The 21,963-nt window shown below is 45.1% G+C and overlaps 1 protein-coding gene across 1 annotated transcript; it reads right to left on the minus strand.

Annotated features, from left to right (window-relative positions):
• Nucleotides 1–1,212: 1,212 nt before the first annotated feature.
• On the minus strand, nt 1,213–20,508 carry Smim13 (small integral membrane protein 13). Its single transcript, XM_059263129.1, has 2 exons — nt 20,319–20,508; nt 1,213–1,572 (listed from the first exon to the last, which is right to left on the minus strand). The coding sequence occupies exons 1-2, from the start codon at nt 20,392–20,394 to the stop codon at nt 1,385–1,387; spliced, it is 264 nt and encodes an 87-aa protein (XP_059119112.1). The 5' UTR covers nt 20,395–20,508; the 3' UTR covers nt 1,213–1,384.
• Nucleotides 20,509–21,963: the final 1,455 nt, after the last annotated feature.

A 21,963-nucleotide genomic window follows, 5' to 3' on the forward strand; every position in this document is an offset into this window, starting at 1 on the left:
ACCCCCAACAGGTTTACCCCAGAAGTATTTCATAGAAAATAATTGTTAACACTGTAAGACTTATAATTAAGTTCTCCAATAAATAACTGCTATCTTGAAAAGTAAATTTACAAATTATCACTTTTACTTAATCTAGGTGACCATCAATTGTTAAGATGCACCATATGTATCTCTAAGAAAAAAACACTGCCCATTAAGCTATGGCATATGCCTTGTATCACAGAAAAATGTTTTATTTTGTATTTATTCGTGTTCTAAAATATTTTTATCACATAAATCTTGTGCCTATGTAAAGAATGTGTGAAATAAACTGGTTAAGTTATAACTATAACTTCACATTCCAAGTCCCCTTCTTCCACACCATTTTTCAAATTAGTCATAGGGATCTGCATATTTTCCCAAACATGTCAAGAGTACTGGAAATTCGGCATTTCCTGCAGGGGTGCTTTCCACTGCCTTCCGTCTAACACCAGCAGGCAGCTTTGGAGAAAACGTCTGAGGTCTTAATGGCAGTCCTCTCCACGAAGCAGCCACACCAGTCTCTCCTTGCTCTGAACTCTGATATATCATTTCTGAGGACTTTGGCAATTTCTCCTGCCTTCGACTGCAATTGCTTGGCGTGAAGAAGACAGGCAACTGTTGTGCAAGTGCCCCACTGACAAGATGTAGCATAGCTTCGTCAGCTTGTGGGTATCTTCCTCTCTTAAGTCCTGTAAAGCATTTTGTTGTTTCTTTGCAAGGGAATACGGAATTGTGACCATTTCTCCAGCAGCAAATGTTGGCATCATTCACATCAAACACGATCCACTGGTGTCTGCACGGTTTTCTGCATATACAACCACCTTCCGTTTCAATGCCGATTCACAGTACTTTTGAAGATATTTTAAAAATGCCAATTAAACCCGATATATTTGATACCAACAATATCCACATCAGCTGAGGTAATGACATTGTAACAAGCTGCAAATTCACACATGCATGAGCTGGAATAATGACAAGACCATCACCTGGTTGACAGTAATGAGATGCTCCCCAATTTATGACAAGTCAAAGTGTCAAGAAAAGGGTACATTTTATGACTAATAACATGTTTTTTCAAGCCTAAAATGTTTACAGATTTACACCAGTGCAAAAAAAAATAAGCCAAAGAGTAAGTGTATTAAGTAGACCCAGTGAAGCAAAATATCCAAGATGAAATCTGTAATGGTCCAATTTGATTTAAATTCCCTTTATTTCTATATGGCTTACATGTAAATCTTTTTTGAACTGGATATAAATCCAATTACAAATGTTCCTCAGTCACTTAGTAACTTTCAAAGCTAGGTCACTAAAGACAGAGGCTCATAACTGCCTTAGACCATATTCTAGTATGGCAGGTGTCTGGTCAGTGGCCTTCATCAGCGGGCGCCCTCCTCTGACGAGCAGATCTGATCCTGTGTGGTGAAGCTGAAGGGTCCTCTTCTGTTTCAGACCCTGAAGGCTCATGATCTCCTTCCTGGGATCCTGTGTCTCCCACCAGTTCCCGTAGAAACTTGAATTTAGATAAAAAGAGATGCCATACAAAATACCAACCTAAAGAAAGACAAAAACATTGAGACAGATTATTACACCGTTTTCACTCAGAACACTACAGTAAACGGAAAGGTCTATTACAAGCAATATGTATACTACAGTGTGCATTCATACAACAAGTACAATGCACTTACGATGTGTGAGGCAAGAGGAAGAGATTCTAGAATCATACAGGAGGACAAGTTTCTGCTTTCATGGAATTTCAAACCCAGCATCAGCATTATGCATGGTATGGTGGCATATACACACTCGGATGACTGAGGCAGGTGGATGCCAAGTTCAAGGCTGGGTTATATGGTAAGATGCCAGGTGAAGCCCGCCCACGGGGCACCATGTCTGCCGCCATTGTTCTCCTCATGCTGTTTACTCAATGAGGCCAGTGGGCCCGGCATTTTCTGGTGACATGCACTTCAGGAAAACAAAGCCCAATGGCTTCTCCAATCCGGTGTTAAACTAGGCCATGATAATGGCCGCCACCTAGGGGGCAGTGTTTAATTTGTCTTGTTCCCTACAGTCACTAAAAAGGAGCCCAACACTCATTCCTTAGAGCAAAAAGACTAACCTGGGAGACTTCCTGCATTTCTTGGGTTTTGTCATCTCTTAAGACTGAATACTGCACGTTAACCAAACCCTGAATATGTCAACTATGTGCATAAATGGCCCAGCTCTGCCAAATAACATTTTATGAAATTTCAAATTAACATGCTCTGCTTTCACCCAAAATTCTCTGCTAAACAGATGGATCAATTAGAAGGAAGACCACAGGGTGGGGAACCACTTCTGACCTAAGGCTCACAAAGCTGCACTTGCTGCCTCTTGAGGGCTGGGAGAAGAGTCACCTAGAGGGCTAAGGTTCCTGTCACTTAGTAAGTGTTCCTTAAACTGCTGACATGAACTCAAATGCTAACAGGTCAGGGAAATCTGAGGTAACTTTTTGTTTTTTCAAATTATATTTTCACAGCATACAACTTAATGGCTTCTGGAATATTCATAAGGTTGTATAATCAACACTCCTGAACTCTTCTGGGGCATGTGCACCAACTCTAAGAGAATCCTCCAGAGCCATTCTAGGCTAGGGAAAGATCTCTGCTGACAGAGAGCCTATCTAGCTATATAAAGTCCTGGGTTCAATCCCCAGCACCGCGTAAAGCCAGCCATGGTGTGGTGTGGTGTTACACACCTGTGATCCCAACACTTGGAAGTGGAAGGAAGCAGGAGGATCAGAAATTGAAGTTTATCCTTGACTATATAGTGAGCCTGAGGTAGCCTGGGCTACACGAGACTTTGTCTTTTAAAATAAAAAGGAATCCTGGTACTCTAAGAATCTCTCGACATAGCTGGAGGTGATGACTCACACCTTTAATCCCAGCACTCCAGAAGCAGAGACAGGTGGATCTCTGTGTACTCAAGGCCAGCCTGGTCTACACAGGCCAGCCTAGGCTACACAGTGAAAAAAAAATTATAAAACAAAAAGTTGAAGATGACACCAGTTGTCAAAGGCTTTGGATATAAGGACTTTCCATCCTCTCTTCCTCCTGAATGGCACTGCCAGTAACAACAACAGCAAGGTAAAAATGATCCGGTGTCCGTCAACATTCAGAAGGTCGCATCTGGCACAGCAAACAGCAGTCACTAATGTGCATCACATCACTATGGATTTACCACTATGAACATGCTACACAAATGGAGTCAGGAGCTGCCATTTGGGTCTGGCTTCATTTATAAAACCTCTCTCAAGGCCCAGACTTGCTGGTGGCTGCAAGTACATCCCACCAGCAACATGTAGGTCCAATTTCTCCATATTGTGTATGAAAGATTGGCAATAAGAAGTGACAGTCACGCCGGGCGGTGGTGGCGCATGCCTTTAATCCCAGCACTCGGGAGGCAGAGCCAGGCGGATCTCTGTGAGTTCGAGGCCAGCCTGGGCTACCAAGTGAGTTCCAGGAAAGGCGCAAAGCTACACAGAGAAACTCTGTCTCAAAAAACCAAAAAAAAAAAAAAAAAAAAAAAAAAAGAAAGCAAGAAGTGACAGTCAACCCACTAAATATGAAATGGCACAGTACAGTGGATGGTGGCTTAGATTTTCATTGGTCTATATAACTAATAATCTGTTTCCATTTTAATTTTTTAACTATTAGTCAATTTTTTTGTTTTGCTTTTGAAAAAAAATTCTGCTTAGTTTAAAGCTCGTGTTTTTCTTGTTTTGTTTTGTTTTTGAGCTGTAAGCGCTTATGTGTTCTAGACAGTAGATACTTTCTCCCCATTCCATCCAGTGTCTTTTTACTATTTTTGGAATGAGTTTTGAAGAACACTGTTTAGCTCTGAAGAGACCCAGTAAATCACTTTAACTTGGCTGCCTGGGCTGTTGCTGTCACATCGAGAAAACGACTAGGGTGATTCAAGATTGTTAAGATTTACACTTGTCAGTCTTCTAAGAGTTCTACACATTTTAACACATAGATAAGTCTTTGGCCTGTTGTTAATTTTGACAAGAGAGATGGTTCCACATTCATTCATTAGCATATGAATATCATGTTATCCCAGATCATTAATTGAAAGGACTACTCTCTTGGAAACTTGGTCAAGACCCAGTCAGAAATGGCAACTTTCTTCTGGCCTTTTAATTCACCATATACCAATCTTACGCTGACACACACTATCTGAACTACAGGCTTTGCATTACAGTTTGAAGCCATGAAGTGTATGTCCACCAACTTTGTTCTTTCCCAAGACTGTTCTGACTACGTAGGTCCCTTGCATTTCTAGGTGAATCTTGGAGTCAGCTCATCAGTGCACTGAGTCTGTAGGTCAAAGTGGGGCCTGCATTGATTCTGTAATGACATTCTAGTCAACTAAAATTTCCCACAATGAGCACACATGGTTATATGTGCATACACATGTATGTGCATGTGTGTATGGAGGTCAAAGGTCAATGCCAGTGTCTTTCTCTATTGCTCTGGAATTATAGATGTGCACCACCACTCCTGGCTTTGTACATGGTGCTGGGAATCTTAACTCAGAAGTTGTGAACAGAAATGTAAATTTACTGTCAGTAAATTATAATAATTCTATTCAAAAAAGATGAATAGTATTTACATCCTTAAGACCAAATATTCTCTAAAGAATGAGGGAAGAGATGGGTAACAAGATATCTCTGGCTTAAAAGCACCAACTATCTATCCCTCAAGACAGTGTGGTTCCCTTTGGGAAGACAGATGTCTACAGAAGGATGGCAGCAGTCGTCAGAGACCAGGGATAGGAGAACAGGCTCTTAGATCAGACTCTCTTCCCTTCAATTTGAACACAATTGAGATTCATTCATGCGGGGTGGGGGCTGGGGGTGAGGGGTGGTTCAATCGAAGGTAGAATTCAGAAGGCTATGGTTGCTGCACCCCTACTCATGATTTTCCCAAAGTGGCCTGTTAAACCACTCACACTTCTGCCCCAAATCTAGACAAACTCAAAACATGCCTATATGGCCCTACAGGGGTTGGAGAGGGATTGAGTGAAGGCTGGTGGGAAGCTGCTCAAAACACATACAATTTTTGTTTGCTTGTTTTTTGAGACAAGGTCTCACTTTGTAGGCCAGGCTGGTCTGGAACTTCAAGTGTAGTCCAGGTTGGCCTTACACTTGGGACAATTCTGATGTGCAAGCCTCCCAAGTGAGATTACAGACACACTATCACAACCAACTCACAGACAAATCTGCTAGTTAAAGTCTAACTAAAAAGCTGGACTTGGTGGCGCCTATTATCATGCTTGAGAGGTGAGATAGAAGCAGAAGAATCCTGACTTCCAGGCTAGCCTGGGCTATAGCAAGATCCTGCATCAACCCAATGAAACCAAAACCTTCCCTGATTCCTTTAAAAGGTTAACACACATTACCTTGAGAGAATGTTTATACTGTAAGAGGCTCCAACTGATAGAGCCGAACAACTATTTGGTGTGGAGGCAGAGGAGGGTGGCGGGCATAGTTTCCCTTTGACGTTCAAGTTCACTGTAAACATAAGGCGTGGTCAAAACAACCCAATGTAACGACCCTACTTACAGACACTGCAGCAATTCCTAAATGGTATCACTCAAAGTGACCACTCATCCAATCTGCTAGGGAGCTCTCAGAAACCAGATTCTCGAGGGCTCATCTCACAAACCCCAAATCAATCTAGGAGCTGTGCTTATTCATTTTTTATTTGTTTGGGTTTTTTTTGTGACGGGGTCTCATTATGTAGCTCTGCCTTGGAACTCATTGTGTAGACCAAGCTGCACTCCAACTCAGAGATCCACCTGCCTCTACCCCCAGTGGGCTGGGATTAAAGGCGTGTAATCACCATGCCTGGCTGTGATTAGTCGTTTTGAAGCTCCGTAGATGAGTGTACATTCAAGTTTGGAAAACCCAGAAACGGCTGTCAAAGAGTGGATCAATCGAATCCGACTGGCCAAGGGAGAGGAGAAAGGGAGACTCCTGGTTGAATGCCCACAGGGAAGAAATGAGGACCAGTTGACTAGAAACTGCCTCCAAAGACTCCATTTCCAAAAGCCACATTAGTATTTATTAATGAGACACGATGATTACAGAAGGAAGATGTTCTGGCTAGTTTTACGTCAACTTGACACAAACTAGAGGTATTTAGGGGGAGGGAACCTCAACTGAGAAAATGCCCCTACCAGAGTGGCCTGTGGGCAAGACTGTGGTACATTTTCTTGATTGATAATTGATGTGGGAGGGTCCCACTCACTGTAGGCAATGCCACCCTTGAGCTGGGAGTCCTGGGTTCTAGAAGGCAGGCTGAGCAAGCCACGGAGAGCAATCCAGTGAGCAGCACCCTTCCATGGCCTTTGCATCAGCTCCTGCCTCCAGGTCTCTGCCCTGACTTCCCCAAATGATGACTACAAGGTATAGGCAGAAATAAACCCTTTCCTCCCTGAGTTGCTTTTGGTCATGCTATTTTACTACAGTAATAGAAACCCCAACTAAGACAGAAGACTATAACAGAGAAACTGCACAGAAGTGGAGGTTATAACTCACTATACGGCATGTGTAAGGTCCTAGTTTCAATACCCACCACCTCAATTAAAAATGTTTCCCAAGTATCACCACCAATGAGTTGGGTGGTGTCACAGGAAGTTCATGGATGAAATAATTGATATAATGGTCAGAGTTGTTTATATGTCCCCTCCAAAACTCATATGAATATGTACTTAAGATCTTAATATAAAGAAGTGATTAAGAAATATGAAGAAATGAGTTAGTGTCAGCACAAAACAAGTAAGTTAAGTAACTCAAGGACAAATTGTCTCTCCCTGCGATTGCCCTTCCACCCAATAATGCCACAGCAAAGGCCCTCACTGGGCATTAGTATCACAGTCCTCCACAACGATGCACCCACTAAACAACTACCATTTGTGATTTACCTAGTGTGCGGAACTCTGTTGTAACAGCAGAAAACAGATTCGTCTTTTTACCTAACTCTGTCTGCCTAAGTACACCCTAGTTAGAGTTGTACTGAGCCTGCTCCATAGACCTGTTTTTATATAACAACTATGTCCGGAGCTCACTCTTCTGTGTACTCGGCATGTGAGAAAACACAAGTGCAACGAAGCCTTACCCTTGACATTTTACTAGAGAGACAAACACACCAGATGGGCCAGGGCTGTGCACAAGGAATGTGAGTTACCAAACCAGAGCCACACAGACACAAAGGACAGCATCACCAGATCAGATTCACAACTTCACCTTCGCCTAAGAGACGACCGGCCTGATTTGGACTCGGAGCTCTGGGATACCTTCTCCCAGGTGTGTGCGTGTGTGCACTGGGGGAGCAGGAGGATGGAAGAGGAAACTCATTAAAACTTAGATGACCTTTTCCTGGGAAATGTTTACCTCCTTAGACCCTGCAGCATATGGGCTAGCTTACCAGATCCTCCCCACAGAACAAACTTCTTGCTTACTCTTGTTCTATGGACACGAGTCTTATACCATGTCCTGGGATTTAGAAAGAAAAACAGGAAGGAGAGAAAGGGAAGGAGAAGGGGGGCGGGGGGAAAAGGGGAATTATATTTGCATATAATCAAACACTAAGGCTGCATGTTAAAAGGAGTTCTTCATGGCTTTTTAAAAGGTAGGTCTGGGTCTTGTTCCATCCTTAGACTGAGAAGCACTGTAAGTCAGAAAAGCTGGCTGGCAACAGAGGCCCTGGGTTCTGGGACAATAAAAGGTGACTCACTTGTGTGTGCCAGTAATTAAGCATTAGTACAAAGGTGAATGTTATAAAACACACTGTATGGGATTTCTACAGATACACACGCCAGAAAAATTCACCGTCAGTAGTAGTTTTCAATCACACAGTGAATTTACAGTCAACATTTCACTTAATCCTCATAATCTCTCTGCATTAGTTAAGGCTGCCAACCATTACTCCCATTCCTATATAAAAGACTCAATGATTAACAGGGGATTTTTGTTTATTTTGTTTTAAGCTTAGGGACCAATTTGTTAAGAATCTGAGAGAAAAACAACACAGGGTAGCAAACTGTCAGGCTCAGCAACCGCTGCGAGGAAGGAGACAGAAAAAGAGGAAGAAAGTCATGCCGTGGGGTAGGGGCCAAGAAAGCAGGTTCAGCAGTGGAGACACAGACTACCCAGAGTGTGAGCAAGTGTGCTTAAGATCTGGGCCAGTACATGGACAGGACGGGGAAAGGAAAAGTTACTTTGAGCCAGAGCTCAGAAAAGTGAGGTCAGGGGATCCTGCAGAGGAGAGGGAGGAAGGATTGTAGGAGCCGGAGAGGTCAAGGACACCACAAGAAAACGGCCCACAGAATCAACTAACCAGGGCCCGTCTGGGTGATTGTCCTGTCTGGGTCGGACCTACGTTCTCTGCATGCATGTTACGGCTGTGGAGCCTGCAGTTCCTGCAGGACTACTCACAGTGGGAGCGGGGTCTGTCTCAGACTCTTTCGCCTGCTTTCAGGAACCTTTTCCTCCCACTGGGTTGCCTCATCCAGCCTTACTATGAGGGGACATGCCTAGTTTTATTATAACTTGATATGCCATGTGGTTGATATCCCTGGGAGGCCTGCCCCTTTCTGAATAGAGAGGAGGAGGAGGAGATCTGGGGGAGAGGAGATGTGGGGAGGGGAGGATGGAGGGAAAAAAAATTTTAAAAAGAAAAAGAAAACTAAACAGGCTTTTACAAATAAAGATCTATAAGCAACTGCCCCCACCCCCTTAATAGGGTCTTGCTATGGTAGTCCAGACTAGCCTCAAACTTAGGATGTCGAGATCCTCTTGCCTCAGCCTCCCAAATGCTGGGACTGCAACACTATCAAAGAGAGCCAGCTACTTAGGACAGAGCAATAAATTTAAGTATATCAAGATATTGGGTTTCACGGCAGAAGTTTGACAAGGCACTCTCTCAGGGATGATCAGTACCCGCTACAGTCAGATGTTCATGACTGCCCAAATTCACACTGCGACGCAATCCCATTGTGACTACACTGGAGGATGGCCCTCTGGGAAGTGATTAGGTCAGAAGGTACAGTCCTTGTGAAAGACTCGGGCATGGCCACTAATGCCTGTCTCAACTAGTGCATCCTGTATTCTGTACATCTCAGGTCCATTTGACGGACAGGATTGTTCAATATCTTTGTAAAAAGGCACCAGCAGTTGGGGCTGGATTCTGTAGTTAGTACATTATCCAGTAGGAATCTTCAATTAAGGCTGGCCTAAAATAGTCAGTTGATAAACCATTTTAAATCGTTACATTTGTCTGGTGTGATGGTGCACGCCTCTAATCCCAGCACTCAGGAAGCAGGTGGATCTCTGAGTTCAATGTTCACCTGGTCTACACAGGGAGTTCCAGGCCAGCCAGGGCTACACAGGGAGACCCTATTTCAAAAAACCTAACCAACCAACCAAAATCCTTAAATTCTTGTACAGTTTTGTGAGGGAATGTAGGGCCAGAAAGACGGAAACTGGATGCTTGGTTGTGAGTGTCTAGTCTGCCGATGTGTTATGCTTTAGGGAAGACCGGGAGCCTGAGGAAACTTCGTATTTCACTTCCTTAAGAAACGTGCATCCCGTGGAGAGGAATAATCCCTAGTAATGCCTTCTCAATATTGGCTTGACACTGAAACTTTAATTACCTTTGTTGTTGTTGTTGTTGTTGTTGGCATTAACATTTTCTGTTAATTATTCTTAAGGCTGACTAAAATCATAACTTAAAATCAATTACTTGTCAAATTTGTAACAACCCTTTAAAGAAGCCATCACTTTCAGACTCTAGAGCCTTGGATTCTTACCCAGTCAGGCTGAAAGCCACTTGTCAACAGGGAAGTCAAAAGAGCCCGCCCACTCTGAACGTCCAGCCTCTCACAAGACACTCCCTGAACTTTCAGTATTTTCTACCTGGTTTGCTTCCAGAGCCTTTTATCTCGGGCACTTTGCTGAGCCCCAACACCATGAGGTATGGTGCTGCCCGACTTAAATCTCTTTTCCTAAGACCAGAGTAAACGAAAACCATACTTATCTTTGAAAACCCACTTCCAAGCACTGATTAATTCATACCAACTCGTCTGTACTTCAGTGCTAGGCACATGGAGCCATTCCCAGACAGCTGGCTATCAGTGAACTTGTCTTTATTAGAGGCTGGGAATGTTGTTCAAAGCAGTCACGGGTCTGCTGGAGTCCGTTCCATGCACTCTAACCTTGGCTTTGCCAGAAACGGCAGGAGCCCGGCTCTGCAAATCAGTAAGCTCAGGCTGGAGCAGGGGGCACAGCCTTGACAACTCATGAGGAGAGACAACCCCTCTGCTCGTACAGGCGGACACGCTGACCTCCTAGGAACTGTGTGGATGTAAGTTCTAAACCAGTCCTAAAGCTTCAAAGCTCACGTGTTCTTCACTGACAGAAGAGAGAAGTGCCACCGCTGTGGCCCAGTCACACGACAATCGCAAAGCCATGGCATTCCCAGCTCTACTACTGTCTCCTTAGCTAAAACTGTCATCAAGACAACGTAAACCTCCTAACTGGCTTCCTTCCTCCTGGGCTGTAGCTCTAAGAGCCTGGAGAATCTTGATGTTTCCATACAACCTCTTAGCTGCCACTCTGTCCCAAAATCTTGACGACCCCGTACTCACTATCCCTCATCCCAGCTAATGAGTCAAAGGCTGAGAACTGGCTCATTTAGTCGTTCTTACTCAAACACTGTCAGTGCCTCCTAGGGTCCAAACACTATCATGCTGCAATGTGTACATTCAACGACAATGAGATCTAGGAAGAGCGGAGGAAGGCGGAGGACAGGCATGCGCAAGGGAAGCTGTTTATCTCCCTGACAACTGCGACATAAAGGTGTCCATCAGATGGAGAAGCTGCACAAGCCAGGTCTGAATGCAGTGAATTAGTCCTTGTACTCACTGCTCCAGAGTGTGGACAACCCAAGCTCCATGCCTCCCTGCCCCCTCTAGAGGTCAGAGTGTGGGGCTCAAACTCCGCTCTCCGCCGGGCGGTGGTGGCGCACGCCTTTAATCCCAGCACTTGGGAGGCAGAGCCAGGTGGATCTCTGTGAGTTCGAGGCCAGCCTGGGCTACCAAGTGAGTTCCAGGAAAGGCGCAAAGCTACACAGAGAAACCCTGTCTCGAAAGAAAAAAAACAAAAAACAAAAAACTCCTGCTCTCCAATCAGATGCTTGGTGTTTTCTGTAACCAGTCTTCATCCTAAAATAATCTAGAGCCCCAGAGATACTTCATGGGTATAAACCCTGGTTGTGACAGGTTCTGATATCACGGCTCTCCTATCACATAGGCTAGTCTAAGGAAGTGCAGTTTCAGGGATTTGTGCCAAATCTATTTGTCATGATAGCGCAGAGATAAACTCCGAAGTCTTGGGGGAGTGGGGGAGGGGTTAGAAAGGAGGGTGATAAAAGAATAAACATCCAAGTCACCCTGATGAAATTCATCTGCGAGTAAAGTGTACCAACATTAACCGAACTGTTCAGACATCAGAAGTGTTTCTTTTTGTTTTTTGTTTTTCAAGACAAGGTTTCCCCGTGCAGTTTTGGTGCCTGTCCTGGATCTCGCTCTGTAGACCAGGCTGGCCTCAAACTCACAGAGATCCACCTGGCTCTGACTCCCGTGTGCTGGGATTAAAGGCGTGCGCCACCACCGCCCGGCTTCTGAAGTGTTTCTGAATGACTAAGCTTCCAGCATGTAGCTTAAAGACAAAACCAGAGTGTGGTTATCTTTATACCTCAGAATACACGTCAAATATTTAGGTGAGTAAGTATGACACCTGGCCCAGTGACCAGGAAATAAGGAAGACAAACTCATCCAGCAGGGTTTATAGGAACCAGAAGAGTGTGTTTTAGGTGAAGATTCAGAGTCAGGTGAGGATGTCAGATAACCAGTGGTGTACATAATAAAGACTCTGCCAGAATGCTGGCCCAAGCAGTTGATCCTAGCCTGCTGGAGGCAGAGGCAGGTGAGTATCTGAGAACTCCAGGTCAGTCAGGTACACAGTGAGACCCTGTCAAAAACAAACAAACAAACAAACAAACAAACAAACAAACAAAACCTCAACTTTCCAGGTTGATAGATACACCAAAACATTTCTGGTTTAGTAAGTACAGCCACTCAGAGAGAGGAGCTCCAACAGTAACTCACAGAACAAGGGAAATCCTTTTTTACAGACTACCTAGTGAAGGTACAAGATATAACAAGGCATCCTTTCTCTACAGGGGCTATGCTCTAACAACCAGAAGGGGAAGCCTCGACTACTAGTTACCTACAGTCTGGAGGACCAAGGCCTGGGGATACAGGTGGTGCTTTGTTAATTCTGGATACCATGACTACCCTCCCCAGCAAATGTACCCAAGAATCTAGGAAGTATATTTCCCTCAATAAGAGTTATCCATTTGAGGCAATCCTGGTTTATACCATACTTAACCATTATTACTGGATTGTCCTTCATTCTTCAGATGAGGGCCTACTATGTACGTGCCAGGCCTAGAGATGAGGGCCTACTATGTAGGTGCCAGGCCTAGAGATGAGGGCCTACTATGTACGTGCCAGGCCTTACCCTAGGGTCTAGAGACGTTGACCCAACAAGTGAAGTCACTGACGTCACAGTGTTAAATAACAGACCGCACTGTTTCAACTGACCTTCTGACAAACCAGGCTGAAAATCACAGTCATTCTTGCTAAAGCTGTACGTCCTAAAGCCAAAACTATTTCCTTGACCTTTCTCAAGAGATCAGGATTAAAGAGATGCCAAGAAATCAGTTTTAGATAACAGCCCAGTCTCTTAACAGGCCACTAGTATCAATTGGCATGAAAATCAAGTTCTGCCTTAATCCTTAGACGCCCCCTCCCCTCCCCCCCCCCACGTGTGTGCACACACACTCGCACATACACTCCTACCTACCCCGTGAGTAATCTCTATCACCCAGTTGTTTTCCAGGTGTTCTGTCATCTCTACCTCACAAGGCAATGAGCAACCTGTTTGTACTTCCTGTCTAGAAAATTCACCATCTTCTGCTAAAACTATCACTAACACCCACTTTGTAGAATACCTAATTCTAGAATAAAAAGAAAGTCCATTACCCACACACACACCCCACCTTGTTGTGCTAGGAATACTGCTGAACTACACACCTCCAGACCTCTGCTGAGTCTAAGGGAGCTGCCCAACTCAATGTTTCTGTGGGACAAGTCAGTCAGGAAGCTCCACCATGCCCATGCTTAGATACTGAAAGATACCAGCAGAACCCAAGTGTTAAGTCACTGGACTGGAATTCCCCTAAGCAGCCTCCAGGAGGAGTCTCTTGGAGGTGTGAGCGAGCTACTCAGGTGGAGATGCAAAGGGAGACAAGAATCACGTGGGGACACCTTGAGGTGGAGCTTCTGGACTGAGAGTGTTTCTGAGTAAGAACCCAGGGTCACAGGCTAATGGGTTGTTAAGTAGATCACTCCCGGCCTATCAAGCAAGGCTGAGTTCTCCACTGCAGGTGCCTAAAGCCACTCTTAATAAATGATCAGTTCCTTTAAAAATCTGATAAGAAAAAATGGCTAAGGAGTGGAGAGATAAGGAAGCTTAACCAGCTAGCAGGTGTGAACTAAAACCAACAACTGTTCCCTGGACTGGACTGTGGATCAGACCCTGACTTAAACCCCAGCAGCCATCGTCTGCCCATATCCACACTGATGAGTGTCTAGCATCAGGCAACCCACCCTACTTCTCCTTACAGACAAGTATCTAGTCCAAAACTTAGGCTCTTTGTGAAGCCCACCTGTACTGCTTGGACCAACCTAAAAGAGTTGAAGACAGGAAGCCACTCTCGGCTCTCAGATCCAGCTGCCATGGATCCCCTGCAGAGCCTGTCCCAGGACTTGGGCCTTTTAGGCTACCTTCTGTACCAGCTCACTAACCCTTTCCATTTCAGAGAAGCTCTACTCTCACTTCTGGTTTAATAGCACCAAAAACCTAACGGTAAAGGGGGGTATACCAGTTAGATGCAAAATACAATCAAGAACCAGAGGAAAAGGCAGAGGAAAGAAAAAGCAACTGGCAAGTAGAAGTAAGAATTCCTCTCTGAGAGAACAAGACAAAACAAAACAGAACCAAATGTGGATACTCTCCATGTTAACAACTGAGGGTATGTGTAAACTAGAGACTACGTACATCATTACCAAATCACCACACATGGGTAAGCCCACAGCTAACAGAGAAACAACCCATGGGTGGTTTTTCTGTTGTTGTTGCTTTCATGTTTTGTTTTTGAGACAGGGTTTCTCTGTGTGGCCCTGGCTGTCCTGGAACTCCCTTTGTAGACCAGGCTGACCTTGAACTCAAGAGATCCACCTGCCTCTGCTGGGCAAGTGCTGGTATTAAAAGTGTACGCCTCCACACCACCACGTAAGAGCCTATTGTTTCGTTTTAATTACCTCATCCTTGAATATGAAGGAATCAACCCCTCTCTAGATGTCCAAGAAAAGAGTCCAGGATGAAAGCCTGGGTTCAATGCCCAGGGAAGAAGGGAGAGGAAGAAGTAGTAGTAGAAGAAAAGACAAGTCCAAAGGAAATAGAGAGAAAATAAAGACAATGCAGGAAAAATAAAAAAACAAAACCTTCAAAGCAGCATAGGAAATTATCAGTAATCTAGAAGAAAATACTCCCAGAAACGAAGGGGTGTTCTCAATTTCATATGTGGAGGAAAACAAACCAAGCCAAAATGAACCAAGGTGCATGCTGACGTTCAGTACACCAGTGACGAAAAGGCTATTCGAAAGGCATCTGGAGACAGGAGCCAAGGCAAGGCACACACTGGACTTCTCAAAATTAGCCCTGGGAGCGGAAAAAACAGGCTCATTTTTAAAAGTCTAGATTAAAAACAATTTGCAACTTCCAATCTACTCAGAATATTGATCAAATCTCAGGGCTGAAAAATCAAAAGACTTAAGCATGCAGCGCAAAATGTTCTCTTTCATGTACCTTTTCTTCAAAAGCACAGCTCGCTCCTACAAAGACTATGTGAGAAAGACAGGGACTGAGACCCAGGACAGGGCAGCAGAGAAAGCGCAGCTCATTATGAAAATGGCAGCAGCTGAGAAGAGGGGGCTCTGGGACGGTGGGAACAAGCAACGGACTGAACATACGGGAGATATTTCTCGTGACTGTAGATTCTGGAGGCTGGAGGGGAGAACAAACAATAGGTGCATACAGAGAACAAAACACTGGACGGAGCTCACTGTTAGATCACTCGCCTGGCATGTACAGGAACCTGGGTTCCATCCACAGCATTGGAAAACAGAAAACAGTGGGTAAACTTAAAAGGCAATCGCTAAGTTCAAGCAGTAAGCTATGAGTGGCCAGATAATACTGTTGGTCCAGCAGTGAATATTTACAGTCCAAATAAAACCCTGAGAATTAATCTGGCCAAAATTTGTTATAAATGGTAAGCAAAGAAAACTAACTCAGCTACTAAACATCTCAATTACAGAATCAGGTGCAGCAATGAAGGTTACCAAAACATGAGAACTTGTCTCTAGGGGGAAAAATTTTGGAAATGATTATCAGCCACTATGGAAGGAAAACACCAAGGTCTATGAAAGCCCAAAGTGCTTCTTCTCAGGGAGAAACCTCAATCATACAGAAGAGGACTAACTACTAAGTGAACACCCATTCAGTAAGATGGAAACCATTTATTACCCACCTTGACATAAGACAGTTTCAGTGAATGGTACAGGCAGAAAACATTTTAGAACGAATGAAAAATGAAAAAGCAGAAACAACCATTGTGGTGACAGGGTACATTGTGTACCCTAATAAAATTTGTCTGAAGATCAGAGAAGCAAATGAATAAGCCACAGACACCTCTTACCTCTAGAACTCCTCAGCCTAAAAAAGCCTCTAGTTCCTGTTTCCTCACGCCTTATATACCCCCCCCCCCCCCCCCCCCCCCCCCCCGCCAGCCATCACTTCCTGGGATTAAAGGCTAAAGGCGTGTGTGCTTCCCAAGCAAAGGCATGAGATCTCAAGTGCTGGGATTAAAGGTGTTTTGACTCCCAAGTATTGGGATTAAAGGTGTATGCCACCACTGCCTGGCTGTTTCTCTCCTAGACTGAGTCACTCTCATGTAGTCCAGGGTGGCTTTGAACTCTCAGAGATCCAGACACATATCTGCCTCCCAAGTGCTAGGATTAAAGGTGTGTGCCACCACTGTATGGCATCTATGTTTAATCTAGTGGCTTGTTCTGTTCTCTGATCTTTGGGCAAATTTTATTAGGGTACACAATATATCACCACAAACCCATATATATAGAAGGAAAACCTCCCTAGGAACCCGAAATTTGAAAATCACAATTCACTGAGTGAAATAGCTTGTCAGTGTTCTCCAGCAAATTCAATTTTGATTCCTTAGGGCTAACATGGTGACAGATTTTGATCCAGTGTCTAGTGGGCACTAAACAGAAAGGTGGCTGAATTAATGAAATCAGAAACAGGAAACTCAGCCCAAAGGGCAGAGGCTGGTAATTTGAACCCTCTGTTCTGTTAAGAAAAAAGGAAAAGAAAAAAAAAAGTGCTAGTAAGAAAGAAAAATAGTGTTTATACATTTTTTTTTCTTGAAAATTTTGAAAACATTACCCAGGTTCTCAAAAAGAGCCAATGGCCATCCAAAAGGTAATGTGGTGATATTCTGTTGTGCTCTAACAAATAAAGCTTGTCTGGAGATCAGAGTGCCAAGCTAACTACTAGTTAACTACTAGAAGCCAGGCAGTCGTGGCACACACCTTTAATCCCAGCACTAGGGAGGAGGAAACAGGAAATGACGTGCATGGACAGAGAGGACTATAAGGTAGGAGGAGATAGGAGCTCACCCCCTTTGCGGCTGAGGAGTTGGCGAAGTAAGAGGTGACTGTGGCTGCTCCCTTGTATTTCTGATCTCTCAGCATTTACCCCTGTATCTGGCTCCAGGTTTTTATTAAAACCAATTAGGATTTGTGCTACAGGTAAGAATTATTTTAAGGCCATACGTCTAAACTACTTAGAAAATTCCTACCATTCAGCAAGTGCTGGAGACATGGTACATGTTACAGACTGAACTGTGTCCCTTCTCCTGTCAAATTCACACGTCCTAATTCCCAATGTGACTCTGTCTGGAAAGTCACTAAGGTCATAAGGGCCAGGGCCCAGATCCAATGACTGGTATCAGGTACATACAGTGAGAAGACCCTGGGAAAGGACCAGGAGAAGAAGATGGCTACCTCCACGCCAAGAAGAGATGCTCATAAAGCTCTTGGAGCCCCCAGAACTGTGAGAGAGAAATTGCTGTGTGGGAGGTGAGCCAGTCTGTGGTACTCTGAAATGTAGCCCCAGCAAACTAACATAGCACCCAAGTCCCCAAGTCTGGTCTGCCCCCTCGCTCTTCTCTTCAACCTTCAGCCACGTTCTAGTCAAAACAAAAGACTGCCTTACCCTATCATAAGTTTCCGAACAATGAACAGTTTGGACTACTTTATAAAGCAATTAGTTCTTTTTGTTTGTTTGTTTGTTTAAGATTTATTGATTATGTATACAGTGTTCTGCCTGCATGCATCCCTGTAGGCCAGAAGAGGGCACCAGATCTCATTCTGGACGGTAATGAGCCACCATGTGGTTGCTGGGAATTGAACTCAGGACCTTTGGAAAAGCAGCCAGTACTCTTAACCTCTGAGCCATCTCTCCAGCCCAGCAATTAGTTTTAAAGTATCTTACCTTACCTCTCGCCCATTGGGTTTCCTGAAACTAACAACAAGGCCCTTTAGGGAAATGAGGAAAGCTGGCAGTAGTGTGCAATGGTGGGACACGCCTTTAATCCCAGCACCTGGGAGGCAGAGCCAGGCCATCTCCTGCCAGTCTGGTCCACACATCGAGTTCCAGGACGGCTACACAGAGGAACCCTAACTCAAAGAAAAAGAAAAAAAAAAAAAAAAGAAAAGAAAAGAAAGAAAGAAGGGGAAAAAAGCAGCCTGATGGCCACTGAAAGTTGAGAAAACAATCAGGAATTAAAATGTCTCAGAGTGCCGGGCGGTGGTGGCGCACGCCTTTAATCCCAGCACTCGGGAAGCAGAGGCAGGCAGATCTCTGTGAGTTCCAGGCCAGCTACAGAGTGAGTTCCAGGAAAGGTGCAAAGTTATACAGAGAAAAACAAAACAAAAACAAAAAACAAAAAAAAAAAAAAAAACAAAACAAAAAGCCGGGCGGTGGTGGCGCACGCCTTTAATCCCAGCACTCGGGAGGCAGAGCCAGGCGGATCTCTGTGAGTTCAAGGCCAGCCTGGACTACCAAGTGAGTTCCAGGAAAGGCGCAAAGCTACACAGAGAAACCCTGTCTCAAAAAACAAAAAAAACAAAAAAAAAAAAAAAAAAAAAACACAAAGCTATACAGAGAAACCCTGTCTCGAAAAACAATAAATAAATAAATAAATAAATAAATAAATAAATAAATAAATAAATAAATAAATGTCTCAGAGCAAGTTGGGCAAGTGTTCTATACAAGATGTAGCATGGTTTGTATGTCACTCACGTTCTCATTCCAAGGAGAAAGGGTAACATATGCTTTCATCCTTCATTCATCCAACTAATGCTCAAGGATTTGTTTTTTTCTTATTCCAAGAATCCTGAGCTGGGACATAGCTTGCCAGAAGCCTGGAGTACACCCCTAGCATCAAATAAACTGGATGTAGCACTCTGTGGATCAGCAACTCACGGTAATCCTCCACCACACAGCAAGTTCAGTGCCAATCTAGTTTACCAGAGGCCCCCATCTCAGAGGGGAGGGAAAAAACTTAAACATTAACAATTAATGAAATTACCTGCTCACACATCAGAAAATCGAGAGAGATTATTTCATTGTTTTACATCATGAGAAAAGAAATACTGGGCCAGGTGTGGTAGTGCACACCTTTAATCCTAGCACTTGGGAGGCTGAGGCAGTTGGATCTCTCTGAGTTCAAGACCAGCCTGGTCTACATGGTGAACTCCAGGACAGCCAAGGCTCCATAGTGAGACCCTGTTTAAAAAAAAAAAAAAAAAGAAGAAGAAGAAGAAAAGAAAACAGACTTTTAGCCGGGCGGTGGTCCCAGCACTCGGGAGGCAGAGGCAGGCGGATCTCTGTGAGTTCAGGGACAGCCTGGGCTACAGAGTAAGTTCCAGGAAAGGCACAAAGCAACACAGAGAAACACTGTCTTGAATGCCCCCCCCCAAAAAAAAGGAAGAAAGAAAGAAAAAGAAAACAGAGTTTTAGCTCTAGTGTCACTAGAAATAGCCCAAAATTTTAGGGTTGGGGATCAGCTCAATAGCTCAGCATGTGCTTAGCATATGTGCGGTCCTTGCTTTAATCAGCATCATTGACAAAAATTAATAAACATATAGGTATCTAAATACAAGTGCATACATATCTTTTCCAAGTACAGCCACTGGACTGAGCATTAACTGTGTAATAATAAGCTCTATGGCATTTATAAAATTTTAACCAAATACTCCATCACATCAAACCCATACTTTGGTCTTGTAAATAGCAGTGTTCACTGGCAACTATATGAAATACTTTCCAGATTCTCACAATTGTTTGGCCTCTTTGCTAAGACCTGTGGTTATCAGCTACTGTGCATAACGAATCAAGAGGGATCGAAAACATGCCTTGAGAACAGTTTAACGTCCTTTCATTCTGAGAAGGAAAATACACACAGCAAACCAAACAGCACCATTACAGCAGAACCAAGAATTAGGTTACCGGACCCTGTATGTTTATTACAATGTTTTTAGGCTCTGCCCAGTATCACATCTGCTCGGAATTTGGTTAAAGCCTGAACTCGAAGTAAACAAACAACTTCACGTGCGCTGGAAACCCAAGCATGCTCCAACACATGGTTTTTATGAAGGTGGTGAAATCTCTCACCAGGCTCAGAACCTCCAAATAATCACTTCTCCTCTGATTACAGACCACGGAGAAAATCTGCGTAGACTGTGGCATTAATGGCAACCAAGGACAAACCTGTCCGGGAAGCAGGAACGCGCTTCTACCTAGAGTCAGGATGCCAGCCCTGAATGCTGAGCTTTCCACCGTGATGCCCCAGCGATCTGCCCTGGGCAGGAGGCATGGCTCCTCTTAGCTCGATCTTGGGAGGCCAGGTGACCACCGAGAGAGAGCTCCAAGACACTGCCCCAGGCACGCTTTCTCGACCCCCACCCCCCACGGCGCGGCCCCCACTCACCGCACACCATCAGCAGCAGGACGATCAGCAGCGTGGCCACGAACACCAGCAGGGTCAGCCCCACGTTGTGCCACATCTTGAGAGCTGGAGGGTGGACGCGGGCTCAGCGGCGGGCGGCAGAGCGGCTGGGCGGCATGGGTGGCGGGCGCCCGAGGGCAGCGCCCCCAGGGGGCGGGACTGGGCGGTGCGGGGGCGGACCGCCGCGGCGGGGCCGGCCCGCAGACCTGCCCCCCGAGCCGGGGCGACCGAGTCTCCGGAGGAGCGGGCCGCGAGGCGCCACTACCGCCTCATCGCTCCGGGGAGCCGGGGCCACGGCGTGCAGAGGCCGGCGGCGAACGGACGCGCTGCCATGGCGGACACCGAAGGGGAAAGCGTGAGCCGGAGGTGGCGCGGCGGCCGCAAGGCCCTGGCGGCAGCTCGCGCGAGGTCCCCACGGCCCTCGGAGACGCCCGAAGTCAACCACTCCCCGAGGCCGCCGCAGCTGCTCCTCCGCTGCTCCCTGCCCCCTCCCCCGCGGCAGCTCATCACCAAGCACCCTCTCCGCAGCGACTCCGCCGCTGCGCGGGGCCTGCTGGGAAATGGAGTGCGAAGCTCCGTACCAGCTGCGGGTCTCCGCCCAACAAGGAACTACAACTCCCAGGACTCAGCACTGCTCAGGGTTTTGCCTTGCTCTCCTTTTTCTGTCTCCTGTGCCTTTGGTGTTCTGAAGCCACCACCTCTGGCTAGTGTTCTTAAAAAGCCTGTGTGTTGGGATGTCTCCCTTACTAGGCTATGTCGAGGCGCCAGTGACATTTCAGCCATTCATCCAAATACAAAATGGTTTTTAATGAGCGAGAGGGAAAGGGGAAGGCGGTTGCCTGAAAAACTGGTTGCACTTGAACCCAGCCTATTGCCGCCGGCGAATGCTGGATACTTGGGAGGAAATAAGTCCCAGACCGACAGATGTCAGAATCTGAAAAGCCTTTTCCCCTCCCCCCAGCAACAGATGTGTTTTCACAGATACTATACTTCAGAAGTAACTGGTGAGTGACTTAGGGACATCTGTGCCCTTAATTCACCTACCTGCTTAGCAAGTTTTGTTCAACTGTTTCCGTGAATTCAAGCGACTTATGACCCAAAACTAAAGTTTTGCCACATTTGCATGAACTAACTTCTGAGAAGCAAGGTACAATCTCAAGCACTTTCCTTCACTTGAAGTTGAAACTCACTAGTTCTGCCACATCCGTCAATGCAAACGGTGCCCCACAAAAAAGGGGGATCAGCGCTTTCTTGAGAATTCAGGACCTGCAAGTTCCCCTGCAATTCTGTTGCTCCCCGCAAGACTTTTCCACAAATTCCTGTCCCCTGTCTTCATGTCTCCACACACACATAAATCTAAGAAATCTCTTGATTTAATAAATATACCCTAGCCATTCCCAGATAACCTGCCGTGTAAGCTGCATTCCAAATAAGAAGCAACACTGTCAATAAATGCATATAAAAATACATTTAGGCACTAGCTGCTTTGCACAAGATTTAATCTACAGTTCCTGTGAAGAAAGTGAGCTCAACTCAATAAATTTAGAAATCAACTTACTCATTTTTAGTGGGTGATCCAATTCACTTGCATAACACAGCACATTTTATTACAATCTGGTTGAAAGGA

This window comes from Peromyscus eremicus, chromosome 5 (assembly GCF_949786415.1).
Source record: "Peromyscus eremicus chromosome 5, PerEre_H2_v1, whole genome shotgun sequence".
Classification (NCBI taxonomy): Eukaryota; Metazoa; Chordata; class Mammalia; order Rodentia; family Cricetidae; genus Peromyscus; species Peromyscus eremicus.

What these genes read in the sequence shown, in the direction of transcription:
- Smim13 (XM_059263129.1), bottom strand. Translation starts at nt 20,394, where the DNA reads ATGTGGCACAACGTGGGGCTGACCCTGCTGGTGTTCGTGGCCACGCTG. An exon ending in CCTGCTGCTGATGGTGTGCG is followed by an intron (nt 1,573 to 20,318) that starts GTGAGTGGGGGC and finishes GTCTTTCTTTAG; the next exon opens with GTTGGTATTTTGTATGGCAT.